Source organism: Diuraphis noxia, unplaced genomic scaffold, assembly GCF_037042655.1.
Source record: "Diuraphis noxia isolate RWA-SAM2 unplaced genomic scaffold, SU_Dnox_SAM2 contig0003, whole genome shotgun sequence".
Classification (NCBI taxonomy): domain Eukaryota; kingdom Metazoa; phylum Arthropoda; class Insecta; order Hemiptera; family Aphididae; genus Diuraphis; species Diuraphis noxia.
The window spans coordinates 14,787,579-14,808,138 of record NW_028301713.1 but is presented as its reverse complement, the minus strand read 5'-3'; the positions used below and the strand labels follow the sequence as shown (position 1 = coordinate 14,808,138).

The 20,560-nt window shown below is 30.0% G+C and overlaps 1 protein-coding gene across 2 annotated transcripts; it reads right to left on the bottom strand.

Annotated features, from left to right (window-relative positions):
• Positions 1–1,649: 1,649 nt before the first annotated feature.
• On the bottom strand, positions 1,650–19,822 carry LOC107171141 (solute carrier organic anion transporter family member 74D-like). Of its 2 annotated transcripts, none has more exons than XM_089223675.1 (12): positions 19,411–19,822; positions 9,952–10,179; positions 8,858–9,094; positions 8,517–8,708; positions 7,601–7,741; positions 6,435–6,563; positions 5,686–6,046; positions 4,931–5,081; positions 4,676–4,836; positions 2,958–3,061; positions 2,730–2,831; positions 1,650–1,855 (listed from the first exon to the last, which is right to left on the bottom strand). In XM_089223675.1, exons 2-12 carry the CDS (start codon positions 10,166–10,168, stop codon positions 1,749–1,751), a joined length of 1,902 nt encoding a protein of 633 aa, XP_089079801.1. In that variant the 5' UTR covers positions 10,169–10,179; positions 19,411–19,822; the 3' UTR covers positions 1,650–1,748. The 2 variants fall into 2 exon arrangements, with proteins under 2 accessions (XP_089079801.1, XP_089079800.1); XM_089223674.1 differs by having other exon boundaries at positions 19,334–19,821.
• Positions 19,823–20,560: the final 738 nt, after the last annotated feature.

Genomic DNA, 20,560 nt, shown 5'->3' with positions numbered 1-20,560 from the left:
AATTTATAGTAGTGGGAGGCTAGGGTGCTTATGTATGGGATATTAAGGTCAGAGTGGAGTGTAAGGTTGCTGACGTACCAGGGTGCGTTTGTGAGGAGACGAAGACAAATTGATTGGAAGGATTGGAATTTTTGAATGTTGGATTTTTGGAGGTACCCCATTCCGTAAGTCATTGAAGGGCGGAGAATTTGTTTATAGATTAGGAGTTTTGTGTTGAGAGGGAGATTTGATTTAAGAAGGTGTTTCATTTTGTGGAGTTTAAAGTTGAGTGATTTCCTTTTTGTTTTTATGTGAACTGCCCAAGTGAGTTTACTGTAGAGGTGGACTCCAAGGTAACAGGTGACTTGTGCTTTGAGAATCGTGTCGTTGTTGAGGGTCAAGGGGGGACGATGGTCTGGACGTAGAGTAAAGGTTATGTGGGTAGATTTATTTGGATTTGTTTTGATTCTCAACAAGTTTAATCAGTTTTGAAGTTCATTGAGATGGGATTGTAGATTATCAGATGCTATGGTTAGGTCAACATTAGTTGATATTATGCCTGTGTCATCTGCGAAGGTAGCAAGAGTGGTGTTTTCGAAGTGAGGAATGTCGGACATTACAATATATTGTAAAGAGTAGGTGCTAGAATACTTCCCTGGGGGACGCCTGCTTTTATGTAGTGGATTTGTGAGAGTTCGTCCTCGCAGCGAACGACGAAGGCATTACATTGTGCAGGGGATACGCGCCCGGCGGCCGGCACTTTTGAGGATTTCTTCTTTTCCGCCTGGCACTTTTGGGGATTTCCTCTTTTCCACCCGGCACTTTTGGGGATTTCCTCTTTTCCACCCAGCACTTTTGGAGATTTCCTCTTTTCCGCCCGGCACTTTGGGGATTTCCACTTTACCGCCCGCTGGACGGAAAAAGGACGCTTTCGAACGCTTCAACCGTGGTCGAAAACCAAACTTTCGGTGCAGGCGTGACGAAAAAATATTTTTACAAAAACAGTTAAAAAATAAAAGAAATATATAGTCACAATTTTTTTTTACAAGCATTCAAATTTTAATTTTGACAACATACTAAAAAATCACGAAAATTTGCAAATTATTTTAAGCTAGAAAATTCATAAAAAATTTTCTTTTTAAATCTAAGATTTGAAAATTTTTAATAATCTATAATATATCCTAGACAGATAAACCATTTCCGCTCACAAATGTTTTTCGTATACAATGATATAATATCATTGGATTCAAATTTAATTCCATCCATTACAGTTACCCACTTGTAACCTACTGTACAGCAGAGCGACATCCACGACTTACCCGCTTTTTTCCTTTTGTAAACCGCTGGAAATTTAAAAATTTTACCTCCCTAATTCACTAACTATATTTACTTTCCAATCGGAAAAGCTGCTGAAGAAGAAAATCGAAGTATTAATTCGACGGCAATTTATAGTGTACTTACTCAAAAAAAAAAGCTATATAAAATAACACACATCATTGTAAAATAAATAAATTCATCACTCCATTCAGAATCTATAATATCTAGTTATACCAGTTTAGTTATTTAAGTTTTAGTTTGTACGCTTGATTACCTCGTCTACGAATATTCCACAAAGGCACAGACCACAATATTATATTAGTTATGTTGGATTCGCAATAAATATATATAAATAACAAATCAAATATTCAGTATATTGATAATTATAGATTATATGACAACACAGTATTAACTCTCGTTTAACACATAAACGCTGTTCTTTCGATTTATCGTTATTGCTTCTCGCAAGATTTCTCGTCACGGCTATCATCGTAGATCTTCAGGTCCTTTACGTGATACCAAACACCAATGTCCAGTATCGTACCGATCAATAGAAAACCTGTGGGAATCACTTGAATTATTATTGAGATGATAGTATTAAAACAGCAATGAAATAATTTTGATAACGAATTTGTAATGTATATAATCATAGTCTATGTACCTAAATATTATATTTATGCACATGTTATAAGGTTTCGCTACAATAGGCAAATGTTAACAGTCATCAGTGCATATTAACAATCACTAAAAATCGTAGCGAGTGTTGATAACATTTATTTAACGCAGTCATATTATACTTACTAGTGATTGTTGAAATTTAGGTACAATTATTATAGTGTTTGGTAAATGTTGACCACACTTGAAGGTAATGTATACTAAAAGATTTTCATATTATTTTGTTGTATTGAGACGTTGATATGTTATCGCTCTATCACAATACCGTGGTCTAAGTATTTTTAATCTGTGTCGGACACGTTTGACAATTACTATTTAAATAATATTGCAATGATTGTATCTGATTGTCAATTGTTTTCTGGATTCGTTAGTATCGACGCACTAACCAAACTGAGCAAAACAGTATTTTTAATGGATATTCGAATTAAACATAAAAATGAATATAATAAAAAGTAATCCGTTTTTAAATGAAAATTTTTGTGCAAAGACTATAAGTGAATTTATAAAGTGCTAAAGCAAAGAAAAGATGCATGTAATTAATGTATCATAGTTTATGTTAAATTTTAATTAGAATTCATCTGTTTTATAAACTATAAAGTAGGTAATCTACACCAAATGAACGCAAAATATAACGCAATTTGCATTTAGATATGTAACTGGTGACCTAATAATTAATAATTATATACAACTAATTAATAACTATTAGCATTAAAAATGCACATGGAATAGGCTTTCCACACTAAGTACTATATACTCACTAGCTCCAGTAAAGTTCAAGTAGTACTTTAGCCGCTTACCGTCGTACAGCCAACAATTACCTTCGGTACCGCAGTTACCGCCCCACACCATGCAAGTGGCATCTATCGAAAACATTTACAATCAATGATTTATTATAGTTATGTAACATATAATTACTTTATTTTGACATGTGATTGCGTGATGGTAAGTATATAATTCGTATACTTAGACTTTGATAATTTACTTACCGACAATCGTGCCGTACAATATAGGGCCGGGCATGAATGCTACTAGGGCCATAACCACTTCAGAGAAACCCAACGCTAGAGATTTGTCCTCTTGTTTTACACACCTATACATTGAACATGTACACGTAATTTCAAGGTCAGGCATTAAAAAGTTTAAAGTTAAAGTTAAGTTGCTTTTAACTGAATTTCATGACGAATTTATTTATTTGAGTCTTCGACTTTAATTGATTTCCATTTTATATGGTTATGTCCAACTAATTTTATAGATTTTTATTTAAGCGCTACCTAGCAATAATGTACAAATAACAAGTATAAATTATTGGTGAGTGATAAAAATACACACTTTTGAGATTTTGGGAGGCTAGGTTATGATTTTAATAAAATGTTGTTATTTTTAACTCATACAGTCATACCATGTTTGTACTAATCAGACTTGTAAAGTACTTGAGTAAAAGTATTTGAGTAAAAGTATTCAAATACTTTTTAAGTACTCAAATACGTATTCCAAATACATTTGAAAAAAGTACTTGGGTATAGTATTTGAATACTTTTTTGAAGGTTTCTGTATTTAAAATCAAATACTATTTTTAAATACTTTTTTTGTCTTAATTTTTAATTATTCTAACTTAATTATTCTTACTCTTATTAATTTAAGTAAAATTAGAGTTCTAAAATAAAATAATAATTTAGTTGATTAATAAATAATAATTCAATTTATCTATAAGGTCCATTAAGCCAAAGAAAAAAGATAAAACATATTTAAAAAAAAAAAAAGTATTTGAAAGTATCTGTAAATACTTTTTAAAAGTATTTGTATTTGTACTTAAATACTTTTTTTTCAAGTATTCAAATACGTATTTTAAATACTTTTTTAAAGTTTCATTTACAAGACTGGAACTAATGTAATTATTTAAATTAACATTTAATATATAATGAATTTCAAAGTAGTTAGCAAGTGGCAAAAATTTGTTCGCTTAATGTCGAAGGTTTTTTTGGAGTTCTATATCCTTTGATACACCAACACATTTTCTCATGTGATAATAACCTTTTTAAATTTAATTGAAATCAATGTCAGTAATTTGTTTCAATAATGTTTAGTTTAATAGTTAAACTTTAAATTTCCAAACAAAAGAAATTTATGTTGATTGTTGATAAAAAATAAAAATAAATATTATTTTATTTAATATACAAGCTGATCATCTACCATGGTATAATAGAGTGGCCTAACAAATTAACTAACTTCTGTTTTAAGCAATATTTAATATTATTAAGATGCCTTCGATACAAGTACAGTATATAATTTTTAATTTTAATTTTTAAAACTGAAGATTTAATCAATTTTTTTAAAGAAATACGAAACGTGATTACTTTTTTCACAATATTAATTTTGACTGTTTTCAGGTATAATTTTTATATAAAATAGATTAGTTTTTTTAACAAACTCAGATTGTGTGTTATAGAATACTACCTATTAAAATTATAATATTAATGTCTTAACATAAAAATAAAAAGCTATTAGTTCCAAGTCCAATTTCCGCTTTATAACAGAACCATATATATATATATATATATTCAATGTTGAAGTAACGAACCATTTTAAGTTTACGACCGATTTCAAAAAATCTATTTCACAAATTTTAGAGCCTATATGTATCTACTCCAATATTATAGATCTCGAATCAACAATTTGCTACCGACGGATATTGCGCCGTACAGACCTGAACTGAATGATGGTGTTGCCCGAACGACCGGTGGACGATAAGAACCGCATTACGCCCATCAGAGCGAGAAATATGATGAAGTCGTGACCGCAGGCAACCGGACACCCTCCTTCGGTGGCTGTCCCCAAACCACCGATACAGGTGCAGTTACTGTAGGCCTGCGAGACCCAACGAAGATAATATTTTTATTATAAAAGATAATATTATTGTCATCTTGACGTTGAAGGCGTAAACGAAAGTCTTTTAATTCACCTTTACGCTACCATTGACGATCGTCTCCAGGGTACATCCCGCGTAGCATGGCGAGTAGAACGTGGTGGATCCGTCAAACGAACAGACAGGATTGTAGTTCATCGATTTTCCACAGTTGCAGCCCACATTGCAGTCCATTGTCAAGTTCCATCTGATCGGAAACCGGTAAACATATAATTAGTATTTTGCTTATAAAATATGTAAACACAAGGTAGTTAAATATATGGGTAGATATACAATGTACCAACAGACAAACTCACTAAACAAGCTATAGAATATAAATAATAAATAATATTTTATCCTTGCAAAACGGTCTATATCAAACAACACTATAAGCCGAACTAGAATAATCATTAGAAAAAAGTCATGTGACTGAAATTACGATATTGCATGCCACTTAAAGTTACTGGCATGATGGAAATTCATATAACTTTTAACTTTAGGAGCATTTAATTTTAAAAATTATACAATTCTATATCGGGGTATCTCGGTTTTGGTGTACTTACCTCATGGGGAATGGGAAATCGACATATTACATGAAATTCTATTTTACCTATATGATCTTAAAATTTTGAAAATTTTGAAAATTTGCTAATAAGATTAGTGAGAGAAAAGTTGACCAACGCGAAACAGTTTTTACGTCAATTTTGCCATGTTATTTACGTTTGTATAAGGCGGAGACCACACATCGTGTGGATACGACTGGAATTAATTTTATTTGCGAAGGTAACGGAACTAGAAATTTGCTTACTAACGTTTTGTCCGCGTTCCACTGCCCGTGCAAGTCTTCTGCCGCGCACCCGAGAAAAATGTATGCTAAGTGACCAACCACCTCCAAAGCTTCCGCTATGAAGTTCCACATGGCCAGGGACCTTGGCGATGGTTTGAATTTGGATATGACCAAGCCGGACGTCACAATACCCAAACCAGAACTCAAAATGCCTATGGCGCCCGATGCAAAGTTGGAATTTGCCGCCGTCTGTCTGAATTGGGTCTCCATGTACTTAGGCATGAACGTCCAATATCCAATTAAGCCCAACACGAAGAACGAATTGCTTGCCGAATTAAACACCAGTATTTTGTTTGACAAAATACGTTTTAAAGACGTTTTGAAATCTGTGAAACCGTCCAATTAATCGAAATATTGTTAATACAATAAATTAACATTTAAAATAATATTAAATCGCATGCACTATGTACGATCTATATATATATTATGTATATACTCGTATATTTTTGGTACACATACACGTGTTTGCTATGATATCCGAAAAATAAGATTCCCTGACCTCCTGGACCAAATAATTCTTGTCAGGTTTTATTTTAATATTTCTGAATATTCATATTTTTTACATGTTAACATCTTACTTCTTATCGTATCGGGATATTTTTTTTTAAAATTATTACAACTTTTATTTATTGTTAAAGATGTCATCCGAACAATCCTATCCTGGACATAACGTTATGAGTTTGATAATATTACATCAGGAATGTTTAGACTTACCGGTTAAAACAAGTTCTTTTTTTTCTTCCGGTTCTTTTAGCTTGCGAATTGCTGCCCTCGGAAGCATTCTTGGAAAAAGCATCATCATCATTGAAAAAACTATACAAATGATACCAATGGGAGTCCAACCTGTAAAGGAAAGACCGTCATAATAGTATAATACTAATATACTATAGTTCATCGTGTAAGACATAAAGTTAGAAATATTTTTTTGGGAAAGAAACCTAATCTCATTATTTCAAATCTATCGTTAGAAATTCATAATAATAAACTTTCTTTTTGTATCTAAGATTTGAATATTTAATGCAAGAATTTTTTAAGTTTGTTTACTTTAAACCGAAAAAAGTTTACCTTAAAATCAAATTCATTTTTTTGTTATGAGCGTTTAATGTTTGAATGTGTTTTTTTGAACATTAGAATATGTAGATATGCTATCTATATTTATATTCATTATTTTTATAGGTAATAAGCATGGCTCAGCTTTAAAAATTATTCTGATGCATTTTGAGTTGTTTATATTTTATTAACATTTCATCTATCATATTATATTTATTTTTTCTATTAAAATTGATAATAAATGTATTCTACTTATCGTTATCAAACAGCTCGAAAATCTAATATAATGTTTCTCATAAGTATAGTTTATACTGTAACTAAAAATCTAAAATATATTCTATATTATTAATAGTTAAATAATCTAATTTAATAGCAATATAATATTTTAAAATATACTTATAGTAATTTAAGCTATATCATCCTCGTCTTTATTCAGAATCGTTTTTCGTATACATTAATATTTTATATTATTGAATTCAAATTCAACACGTCCAACGGTCCAACATAGTGATCTGCTCAACACTCATTGTATAATTGCAGAGATGTACTTACTTGCCCATCTTTTCCTTTTGTTTTTTTGGTACCGACTTTTTTTTTTAATCTTCTTAAATTCCATCATCGTATTTTACTTACTTTAAACGCAACATAATACATAATATGTGTCAAAAATATTTTTGTGCGTCTGTTATTGATAATACCTTTCCAATAATATATTTAATTATTTTCTAAACAAAGTACACAATAGAAATGTACACAGACGGAGTTATTGATATGACAAAAAAAAAAAAAAATGCTAAACTATGTAATATAGTAAAAAATATAATACTAACCCATCCACCAAGCGCCGATCCACCTAGGATCTTTGTTGGTTATGGTCGGAGTTAGATTAGGTTCGATGAAATTGGTCAGTGTGTATGCCGACAGCATATATCCCAACATAGGACCCGACATCCGTATGCACTGAACAATCGCTGTGAACATTTTATAAACTCTGGGTTAGGTTAGGTTATTGTATGTTTTCAAATTTCAAAATTAAAATATATCAAAAGTTAACACTGGCTGTCCATAATTAATATACCTAAAATACAATGTATTTAATGTTTATTAATCTTATAAAACAAAAATCGTACAAATAGTAAAACCTTCAAGGTTTAACCATTTAAAATATTTTGAATTTTAAATTATATTCGATAGGTACTAATAAGCAAATGCTAATATACAACAACTTATCGGTGGTGTAGGAATAATTATTTCTGGCCAGTATGTTTTTTAAGACATGCTGAGTTCGACAGAAAACCGCCTGACAAGGACATTCATTGCATTCTCCTTATAAATTGTCAAATCGAGAAAGTGGTGTCGATAATGCAAAAGGTGTCGTGCTAATACCTACTGAAACGGCGAACTCTTCAGTTGAAAGGTATGAACTATCTGCAGTATTGAAATACGTTTTCACTATTAGTATTATGTATGACTATTATTTTACACCTATTACAAATAACTCAAATCTTTATACATATATAATACGATTAATATCGCCACCTTTCCGGCCCAATATCGTTACGTAACTATTATCTCACGATTAAATTTTAATTTTTTTTATTAGTTAATGTTTCTCTGAAAACCATGGCTATTCAAAAATTATCTCAAGGACATTTTCTGAATTGGGGCACTGGCGGGCCACCTCAGTTAGTGCACTTCCACGTGACAGATAAATATTTTCTTGGCTCCTTGTTTAAAAAATCTTACCCAAAAGCACGGGTACCGAATTTTTGCGAACGTTATCATCCAAATACGCTGCACCACAAGTCCAGTACAACGAACCGCCCAATCCCAGCATTGCATGCGCAGCACAGAACAGGAAAGCGGCCACGTTCCATAATTGCTCGTTATTGCAGTCTTCATATAGTGGTTGACCGTCGCAGATTTTCTCGTTTTGTCCTTTGTTGCACATGAAACCAAAGATAATTTTTTTTGTATTTTCAATTGCTTAAAATCTTTATAACAGCTACATGACGTTTTATGGTGTTTATATAATGTTTTATAAAAACAAACGTAGATCCAATAATAAATCATTGATTAATACTCACGCGAGATGTTACTGAGCAGAGAAGTTGAGTTCACGTTGGCACCGTATTCGACGGTGTACTGAAGTATCTCTTCGCCTGGCCCGTAAATAATGTGTGGCAGGAGACGAACAAAACAGGATAGACCTACGAGAAATGAACCGATTGCCAACCAACGCGTCCGATGTCCTTTGCCGGCCATGTGGGACGTCACCATGAACGATATGAGTGAAAAAAGATCCCAAGTGCTCGAAATGATCCCTAAACATGTTAGGTATACGTTAGTTAATAATATTATTCCAAACACTGAAATTTAAGGATTCTTAACTAAAAATTATACACGAAAAAGAAAATCAAATTACTGATTAAAAATAAAGACGAAAAATTCGGATATAATCTATATTATAGTATATATTGTAATATGTAGATTGTAGATAATAAATTTAAAATCTAAATACTAATCGTTATACCTATTTTTTAGAAGCGACAAAACTTATATAATCAATATTTTGAATATTAGTTCCTTCAATGTTCTAGATGCGCAATAAGAAGGGATTTTAAAATTTTCTTATTTTTGAAGGTAAGATAGAAATCAAATTTTTTTTATATATAATATATTAGGTATACCATAAGAATATATAGTTGGGTTTCAGGCTACATGAAATAAAATAGTTATCATGATTGGAATGATCAGATGTAATTTTCAAATTGTTTTACCCACAATTAATATCTATGATAAGCCACAACTTACAATTTACAATAGTTATAAATCTATTTCAAAAAACAATTTTATCAATTAATCAAAATGACTAATTATACGTTTAGAGTTAAAGTTAAGCGAGTATGGCAAACATTAGAATTAATACTTACCCAATAAGTATAAGTATGGTTTATCATTAATGAATTATAGATTATACTATTATACTCTGTAGTATTTACTAAGCACATGACTTAAACATTTTTTTGTGTTACGACGTATAGCTGTATCACAGAAAATATGTTATTGGAAATAATATAGTTATTACGGTGGGTATCATAAGTGATGTAGGTAAACTTTATGTTTTTAAACGCGTCTCTACGATTTGATTAATTATTCGTATAGACTACGTTTTAATTACCACTCATTTGACTGGAGAACTTAAATCTTTTTTCCATGGTAGTCAGTGTACCGTTGAAGTACGAGGACAACATGAATTGGTTGAGTCCCAACAGCCCGTACACGAGAACATACACCTTTTTGCTAGCAAATATCTGAAGCCACTTGGGCTTGAACAACCATATCCCGCAAACTGTGTTCTCGACATCAGCCGGGTCGTCCGAAGTCTTCTTACTCATTTTCTTTGATTCTAAACAAAATTAAATTTAGATGAACAGTATAATAAACGTACACTTAGTTATGGTTTATAAATGAGCAGTGGTTGGTACGCGATCATCACGAAATGTGCAGGCATTACGCTCCAATAATAATAATACCCAATACTAATAATATTGCCGAATATAATATACCGGAGCGTAAGTGTTTTACATGAGTTACATAAAATTTATCACTAAGCTAGCATTTTTTTTTATTTATATAAGTTACAACAACATAGATTATTGGCTAAAAAGGAGACATGTTTTTTTGAATTTTTACAATATCATAATGTAGGTAAGAATATATATATATTGGTAATTTTCAAGTATTTAAATATTTTTTCCGTAAGCTAGCATTTATTTAAGTTATAAATTATAATTATACAGCCGAACACGGGTCCGACTACACAATTCAACAAAAATACACAAATACAACACATTATGCTCTTATAAATAATTTTAACTCAATATAGGTTTAGTACAATATAATGATGGTTAAATAGAAACATTAATATTATATTAGCTATTGAAATTCACCTCTCATATTTACTGAATTTTTAAAGAATACCACTAAATATGTCTAATTGACCGAGTGGGCGTAGGCATATAGATGTTTTAGTAAAACATAATCCAACAAGCTTTTCGTAATATTCGATATTATAATTTAAGCACAACCTGTTTTTACAATAGTATATTTACCTACAATATTATAAGCTTAATAATTAAGCTAATACTTATCACAATAAATATCTTTAAGTGGATTTCATGAAAAAAAAGTTTATGTTGATGTACCCATCATTACTGATGAACAAATCTAAGTATCTGAAAATAGGATATTAAAATTATACTGAACAATTCCGAAAACCAGGATTTTAATTATCAAAAGTTTGAAACAGTTATAAAAATGTTATGTCAAAGAGGCCTTTTGCATTTGCAACTGTTATAAGTAGGTACAATATGCATTATTTATGTATATAAGTTATATCAAAAAATAATAAATTTTGTAAATATACATATTTAAGGTGGACTAAGAAATGTATGTGTTTGAGTAAAAAAACTATTCCCACGTTGTCAAGTTTCCAATCCGAACATATATATATTATATATACACGGTTATCATTTTTAAATCATTGGACTCTATTAAAATTAGAAATGCATATTATAAATCCTAGCCATTAAACATAAATTTGAATTATATATTTACTGAAGTATTTGATATATGAATTCAATGAATATTTATGAATACAAACGAATTAATTTTATTCTAATTACTCAACAAATTAGATTTATAACTAATCTCAAATTTTAAATGAGAACAGTATTTAAAAAAAAAAATTTAGTTATAAAATAGTGGCAACTTGGAACAGCTTATCGGCTTATCGGTGACATTCAGTAATGATGACTACAAAATCATAACCAAAATTATTGGTAGGTGGGCACTAGGCATACTAAATTAATGTGTTTCACGTTTTCATGTTGCACGTGCGATAAAAAAAAAAAATTATAATAATATAATATTAACTCGTAGATCCGGATACGTGGTAATACCTAATTATCGAGGAAACACGTACAATAAGCAAGTGTGCGTATTTTTATTATTACAATAATATATTATATATATATAATATTATACATTATTACCGATTTTATTGATAACCTCGTTAAACCTAATTATATGCGCCTATATAGTATTGTGTCCTATTAGTAAGAACTATTTATTTTATCAAGCATAAAAGCACATTGATCTATATATAATATATTAAATACGCATTGTGATGGATGATAACCAATAGAGATATACCATCTAATATCTACCTATGGATATTATCATAAAAACTAAAAATGGAATAACATAATAAAGAGAGTGAAAAAGTGAAATAGAATATTATCTGACAATATAAATATTATAATAAATTATATTATACAATATACAATATTATCTGACAATATAACAAAATTAACTAATTTTATAATAACTATTGTTTTATCAAGATAAAATTGTATTTTTTAAGTTTTTAACTAACAATAATCATATTCATATATTATATCTATTAAAATCTATATTTAAAAAAAAATGTAAGCCTATGTGAATTAGTTTGTTAATTACACATAACTGACATGCTATCTATCTGTTTTTTATATTCTAAACCGAACAATGAATTTATTGATTTTACAATGATTTGTATTTTATTGTGTCTTTATAAGCGATAAGTACCCACTTTTTTAATTTTTTTACCAGAAAAAAATTAGAATTTGGTGGTAAACGGTTTCGAAAAGTACTCACTTAGTTGAAATAATTTGGTTAAGTCTACTTTTGAATTCAAGAGGTCAAAATTGAAAATTCTCAGTAGTTTTCAAGTGTCATAAAAACAAATTCTTACAACAACTTACGAGAAACCTTATTGTTTATACATTTATTTATTTTTGTTTTGTTTTACTGAGCGTAAAATGATTTATTGACAATAATTTTAAATGAGACTAGAAAACGAAAAAAGTGAACTGTCGCGAGTCGCCTGCAAACATGACAAATAAAACATCGAAATTATTTTGTATAGGAAATACGCATACAAATTTAAAAGTTGGTTTATTAAAGGAAATAAACATGGCACAACAAATTCACCTTCTTTTAAGATTAACTCTATTAACTTCTTTATTTTAAAGGTGATGCATTAGATGTTTCGCACGTGTGGCCACGCCAACAACTGAATACCTCGTGAGATTTTTTGTAAAATGATTGAAGACATATTATACACTCAGACTCGGGTATACGTGTGGCCATTTCGGACCTAATCGTGTGCATAATGTTATTATTACATTATTGAAATATTCTAGACACAAGCGCAGTATTGTATAGAAATATTATTATATCGTTGCATGTTATTATGCACCTATATTTTCAGTATTTGAATATCATTGTTACTTCACTTTTGTACTTCAGATATAGATCCACGTCATACATTTTCATGTACACAATATGATAGTTCGCATACAATGTCGTTTCTCCTTCACCGTTTACAGCGGCATTTTATCTGACGGTTTTCCCGGCTTCAGTAGGTACCTAGTCCGTCGAAAACCATACGCAACAACGTTTTTTATCGCCAACTTTGTAGGTACGCCATAAATACATAATATTATTATGTATGTGCGTAGCAATGATATCATTTAATAACAACTGCAGGTCTTAATACTATAGTATATATGCCATCGATAGACGATAATAGGTTTTATACGGTGTAATATAATAACATTAAAAAATTGGTTACAGCATGTGGACGCGATTCTATAACGACTATAACTGCAGCGTGGATATATAGGTAGGTACATTATTTTAGAACTGAGATTATAGTATTATAGTATCATAAAAAATCTTCACTACCTAAAGTTTTATAGATATTTGATAATTATTAGGTATAGGTACACGTTTAAGACGACTGGAAATCACGACATGAGCCCAGAAAATCAAAATTAAAATGCACAATAGTTATATACAACTGCTGTGGAGCAGCTAGCAGAGCTTGTACAAATAATTAATATTGTAGCATTTGTAGCTGGCCATACTTTTAGACAAAACTGGTGTAACTATGTGTAAGTTATAATGTTATCCAGATTAAGAATGATTTTATTAAAAAACAGTTTTCATGATGGAAGATCGAGGATTGTACGGTTTTGTATATTACCTATATTTTGTTTGTCGGGTAGCCAACTTATACATATATACCAGCAGAACACAAAACATCATATACGTGTTAAGGTTGTGGGTTCGTTACTGTATTATAATGCAATATATTGTAAGGTTGTAGTGACGACTAATCAGTTATGTGGAATGGAAGTTAAAAACAATGGTCAACAACGAAAAAGCGAAAGTGTCGTTGGCTCGTGCAGTATATACCTACGACTAAACGAGTGCTCACGTTGTCTCTGCACGATTATAATTATATTGTTGTTACTTATTTGTTTTGAGTCTCTTCTCGATTATTATATTATATACAGAGTGACTCTGAGTGATTTTTTTGCATAACTTTGAGTCAGTATAAAACTGCATTTTCGAAATAAAAAGAAACTATTACATTTAATTTTTTTTTTTGCTATTTTGAGTGATATTATATATTTTTGATTTCACATTTCTAAGCAGAATATTTTTCAAGAGTTTCAATATATATATATACAAAAAAAAAAAATGTATAATTAATTAAGACCAACAAAATTACAATATCTAACTTTAAAAAGTGAATTTAAAATTCATCCACTAAAAAATACTCAGGGATAAAAAAAACGGTAGTTTACGGTTTATTTTTAGCATTATATAAATACAATTTTACATAGGATAGTTTTGATAAATGAGAATTAAATATCAGATATAACTCTACTCCGTGAACGTACTAAAACTTAAAAGTAATAATTCAATGAATCTTAACTAATTAAAATATATCGACATGACCAAAGAAGGCCGTTAATACTCCTCTTTTATAAAACCCTATTTTTTGCGTCAATTTAAAGTGTTCTAAATTAAATCAACATTTTAAGATTTCATTTCGATTTTGAACTAAGTGATGAATGTATTGTGTATTAATTTTTATAATGATGCGTGTTTTTATTTTTTATAAGTATTTGTCGCATCGTCTTTTGGTACACTATAAATATGTTTCAATTTTCTTCAACAGCAATTTTTCATATGGGAAAGTGAGTCGTTAGTACTTTGGATGGTCAAGAGTAAAAAAATGCTCAGTACTTTTAAAAAAAATCTGAAATCCCAAACAAGAGATGATGTGATTTTTACGTAAAACTAGTTTTCAAAAAACTCGATTTTGTTTTTTTTGGTGTAACTCTACAAAAACATAACCGTGAGTACATTATGAAATATTTATCGAATATAAGGTATATTGGAATATTCTATAATACATTGAAAAATGTAAATTATCAATTGAATTTGTTATCGACAAAGATTTATATATAACTTATTGCAATGTACTAATGCCTAATAGTGAAATTACAATAACATCATACAATATACGTATTACCATTGAGTATAGATAGTATATATATATATATATATTATATACTATCTATACTCAATGGTATTACGTATATAGTAGTTAGTAAAATTAATGTTTAGGCTGACAGACCGCTTTCGCTCAGAATAGTTTTTCGAGTACGATGATTTTATATTATTTAAATCACCAACACATCCAATGAGTCTCTAGACATCAGCTATAATGTACAATAGAGCGTTACCCACTCACCCGATGTTTTTTAGGGTTTCATATTATAAATTATAATTAGTGATGGGTATGAAATCCGGATATCCGGATATCCAAATCCTGATTTGAATCATATTCTTATCTGGATTTCCCGAATTATCCGGATTGATGTATTTGCGTTTTATGTGACTTTAGACTTACAAATATTTTTTATGTTTGGTAAAATAAATTTATTAAATACATTTTTTATAATGAAAGTTTAACAATAAATTAATACTTAAGTTGTATTATTTACAGTATATTTATCAATTTCAATGATTAATTATTATTTATTATTAGTTATCACACAAAGTGCATATTTAAGTAATTGTTTTAATTACAGTTAGGCGCAAAACATCACTGGTACTTAAAATATGTTCGAAATTTTGTATATTTTGTATACATATGTCCCCGAAAATTATGTTATAGAATTAAAATATTATTAGTATATAAAAATGAGTCATTGAACAGCAAAATCGAATTGAATAATCCGGATACTCCGTGAAATTCGAATTCACTAAATCCGGAATTGACAAATCCGAATATGCCCACCACTAATTATAATATCATATTATAAACATTATAGGCATATATCGATGATACATATTATTATATAACTATATAACACCGATATATTTTATTTTTTATCTGCCCAAACGGTTTTTTAAGCCATCATTGATCGATGTACGATAATTTATCTATATAATAATATTTAAATCGCGTGACGTCATCAATAATTATCATTATCGTCATCATAACGACATCACTACAGTCATATATAATGTCAGGCGTTTCAAAACAATGTAGATGAATGCAGTTAATCTTACATATATTATCGAGGTAAACTTACACAGGTACCTATTTGCGAAATTGACGACCGGTCACATCTCGTTGCACCCGACCTCGACCTTCTATCCGTATGTAACGATATAACTGCAATAACTGCATAATAATTTAACTGCACTAGCCGAGTGCAGTTCGGTTTGTTCATTGGCAATAATTGTGTTGTACATATTATATACTTGTGATGCACTACTTTACATATCCACCGTTAACAATATTTATATCAAAACATCATAGTACATATTATTTTTATTATAACATATAACCTACATGATAATATAACTGCAATATAATATAATGCTTTCGTCGAACATATTATAGAATTTTTACGATTAGTCACGGCTGAACTAAACTATTACAATAATATTGTGAAAACACGCACGCTTTTATTACACTATTATTGTGTATTATTGTTTTTTTTTTTTTTTTTATGGTTTTGTATGATGTATAAAACGTTTCGTTCAAAGATCTAAGATAATTGCGATTCGCGATGATAAAGTGGCAATGTCCACGAATTAATGTTTTATAGTATTACCTATATTTGAGAGTTCATAGTGCGCGCACTTAACTATTATGTGTTTTACGTACCGTAGTATTTACGTACAATCCTGCATAATATTAAGCATGTTATTGACGTTATTGTTATTGTGCAACATACTTGTTTCGATATTATATAATAATATTCATAAAATTAGACGAACAAAAATAAATTGGTACCCATATAGAAATGCGTCAAAAAGTAGGCTACGGTACATTTTCCAAACGTTTTTTTAGGCGACGCGACGTCCCTGTAGATAGTATAGGCATCAGGCATAATAATAATAATACTGTCACGTCCAAAAACCAATGTAAAATGTAGTTTTGAACGTTTTACGCATCATAATATTTCGAACACAATACGAGCACGCGAAAGTTATTTCATAATAATATACGAATACACTGCACACATAATTTTATATTATATTCTCCCACAATTTATTACCTATCAGTAGTGTAGTTATTTCAATTATTGTGAATAGTTTTTACCTGTGATGCTGTTAGTGTTTTTTTTTTGCGTAATTTTAATCCTAACGATGCTACTTTTTTGAGAAAAAATATCTTTTTCGTATTTTTATCATTATCGTTTAAGGTTAACTATTTTTTTGAATGACTTTTTTTAGTTTCCTTCTTCAAAGCACAATATTTTTAACGAGTGTTTAGTATTACGAGAAATTTATTTAGTATTATAATAGTTATACGGTTATCTACTGTTAAATTAATCGGTCAATCACCCCATTCACCGGCTCATATAACATATATTTTGATTTCTATTGCTATCATAAAATACTTATCATCCAGTATAACACATATCATCTACCTATTGTATATTATTTATATTATTAAATATCATCGATGATCTCTCTTAAACGATTGACGAGTTTGTTTGATTTTATTTAAATCGTGATTCGTCATCGTTTGATATAATAACCAACAAAATTATTAGGTACATGCCTATACTAAACTGCACTAATATATAATAATATGTAAGCCACTTGTGCAAATAATAATCAACTACGTATTAGAGTCTCTATTTATAGAAATAATTTTGCCCATTTCTACTATGCAATGTGTTCAACGATAAATCGACAAAATATTTCGAACGTTTGGCCAAGAATTTCAGTACCACTGTACATTTTTCGAACAACAACCACAGCTCAGCATGAGTCGCGTATCTCCGAACAATTAAAATATCAAATATGTAGGACACCTGAATTCAGTATTTATCGACAAAAACCCGAAGTCATATCGGTTCTCACAAAATAATTTCTATTTGATTTAAACGTATGGGAAGAGCATAATATTTTGGTAGGTATTAAATATTATCGTCATTATTTGCTGTCAAACGATTTGAGGAAACACTGAACCACAAATCGAATTGTGTCTTTTCATGCCGAATTCGGTGATATGTCTCTTGAACATGTCACAATTTAATATTATTTCGATTTCGTAATTATTATAAAAATGTAATTGTTTTTCACATAGATACTTATATATACGAATGACAAATTTTTCTAACAAAAACGAGCGTAGGATGTTAATTAAACATCAACAAAAAATTGATTGTTAATAATTCAAAAATTAAAACTGAACGGTGAAAATATAGTAATATTTTAATCTTATACATTATTATGGTCAGTTAAACTAGTTGTATGGTATCGTGTATATTATAAGAGGTGAGCAAAATTGTTAACGCAGACGTGCTCTTTGTTTCTTATTACTTAAAAGAATTTTGCAATTATTACTAGATTATACTTTTTAAAAGCATCTTTTGCCGAGTTTTACGATGCCAAAAAAAAAAAAAAAAATGCATTGTGCAGTGTAACGGTAAGGCGGTAACAGTTGCGAAAACAACCTTGAGTTCCCGAGTTGTGTGGTTTTTACTATTAAATTGTGGTGATTCTTGCGCAGTTATATTACGGTGCTCACGAATTTCATTTGGGTTTTTTACTGCACACCGTGTAGCGCTTAATAATAATAAAAGGTGTATTTTTTAAATATTTTTCAGTGAATCCGTAATTTTTTGGCACTTTCGTCTGCTGTTACTCACTTTTTTTGTTTTCGAATGCAATTAATTTTTCTACAAGACCGCGGATTTATGGTTGATATTTTTAATCTTAAAAATCGACTAATTCGGGGTGAGATATTATGTCGTTTTGATCATGGTTTTTCAACTGTCAATTTATACATTTTTGTGGGTAGCGTTCATTCTGAATGTTCAGTAGGTATAGTTTACCGAATAAGCGATTTTTAATTTACGGGCATCATATACTACACAAATACATTATAGCTATACCTATTTTGTTTCGTCCGTCAACAATTCATACGCACTATAGACGCATAATATTATTATATTATTGTGTACAACATTGTGTTACAATATTGTATTATTGCTGTTATGACGTCGCATTATTGTTATAGACGGTCGTCAGTTTTCGTGTGCATATTTTTTAACGCGAGACTTCCCGTCGATCGCGCTTAATTAAAATGATAAAAAATTTGCGGTCGTCGCTGGGTATGGTACACTTACCGCGGGGTCCTCTCAGCGTGCTGCAGGTCGTGTGTACAAAAATAATTTTATTATAATATATCACTCGTACGACGTACCGCGACGAAGAAATGGACGGCAAAAAATATCGTTGAGCAGTCCGTCCGGTCGCCTCGCGAACACATATTTCTATAAAAACGATACGTCGACGACCACTGTCGCCTTAATAATCATCATTGTCGTCCGCGAAGTGTATGCCGAAAAAAACGGTTGGAATAATATTATTATTATTGTCCGTATATTATATCATTCGAGCGTTCAGAAAAACTGAGATCTCACGCGTTCGCGATAAGTTGTTATTATAATTAATTATATTGTATGAATATTATTTTTATTATTTTTAAATAAATAAAATATGTTCGGACGGAAAAAAAAAGTGAAATCTACGACGGTGATGACTCGAACGATGGATCGCTACTGCAACACCAGGCCGACCGACATCGCGACTTGTACGCTCATATTATGGTTCTGGCGTATAATAATATAGTGATATGATGTGGTTGTGAACTTTTAACAGGTACTACCTACGAGTGTGTGAGTGTGAGTTGTGCTATACCGTCACGACATGGCGAAGAGAAGAGTCGGGGACTATATTATATTGTATATACAGAGTGTCCCGCGAGGATTTACCCATTGCGATATCTCTCGAAATAATGGTGATATCGAAATTCTGGTTTGGTAATAAAACTCACGGGGATAAGAACTACAATTGTTTCATATTTTAATTTATTCTAATGTTTTGGTGAAAAAAGTTAAAAAAAACATAATTATTTCCAAAAAAATTAAAGATAGCCACTTTGTAGAGTTTATGTTTCTGAAAATATTAACGTTTCAGAATTTTATTTTCATTAATTTCCTGATTTTTAATATTTTTTTTTAGTTTCGAGAAAAATTCCGAATTATTTAACACCATAATGTCATCAAACATGTGACCCGCCGCGCAGCACGCATTCCCATATTGGCCGATTACTTTCCGTGTTCCTAATAGTTATACATTTATAATCATATTTTATTTCATCAATACTAGAAAAAATATCAAAAATCAGGAAATTAATGGAAATAAAATGTTGAAACGTCAATATATTCAGAAAAATAAACAGTACAAAATAGCTATCTTTAATTTTTTTTGGAAGTAATTAAATAAAAAAATATATTTTTTAAATTTTTTGCAAAAACATTGAAATAAATTTCAAAATGAAATAATTGTAA

What these genes read in the sequence shown, in the direction of transcription:
- LOC107171141 (XM_089223675.1), bottom strand. Translation starts at nt 10,168, where the DNA reads ATGAGTAAGAAGACTTCGGACGACCCGGCTGATGTCGAGAACACAGTT. An exon ending in GATCGGCGCTTGGTGGATGG is followed by an intron (nt 6,564 to 7,600) that starts GTTAGTATTATA and finishes TTTCCTTTACAG; the next exon opens with GTTGGACTCCCATTGGTATC. An exon ending in ATTGTACGGCACGATTGTCG is followed by an intron (nt 2,832 to 2,957) that starts GTAAGTAAATTA and finishes TGTTTTCGATAG; the next exon opens with ATGCCACTTGCATGGTGTGG.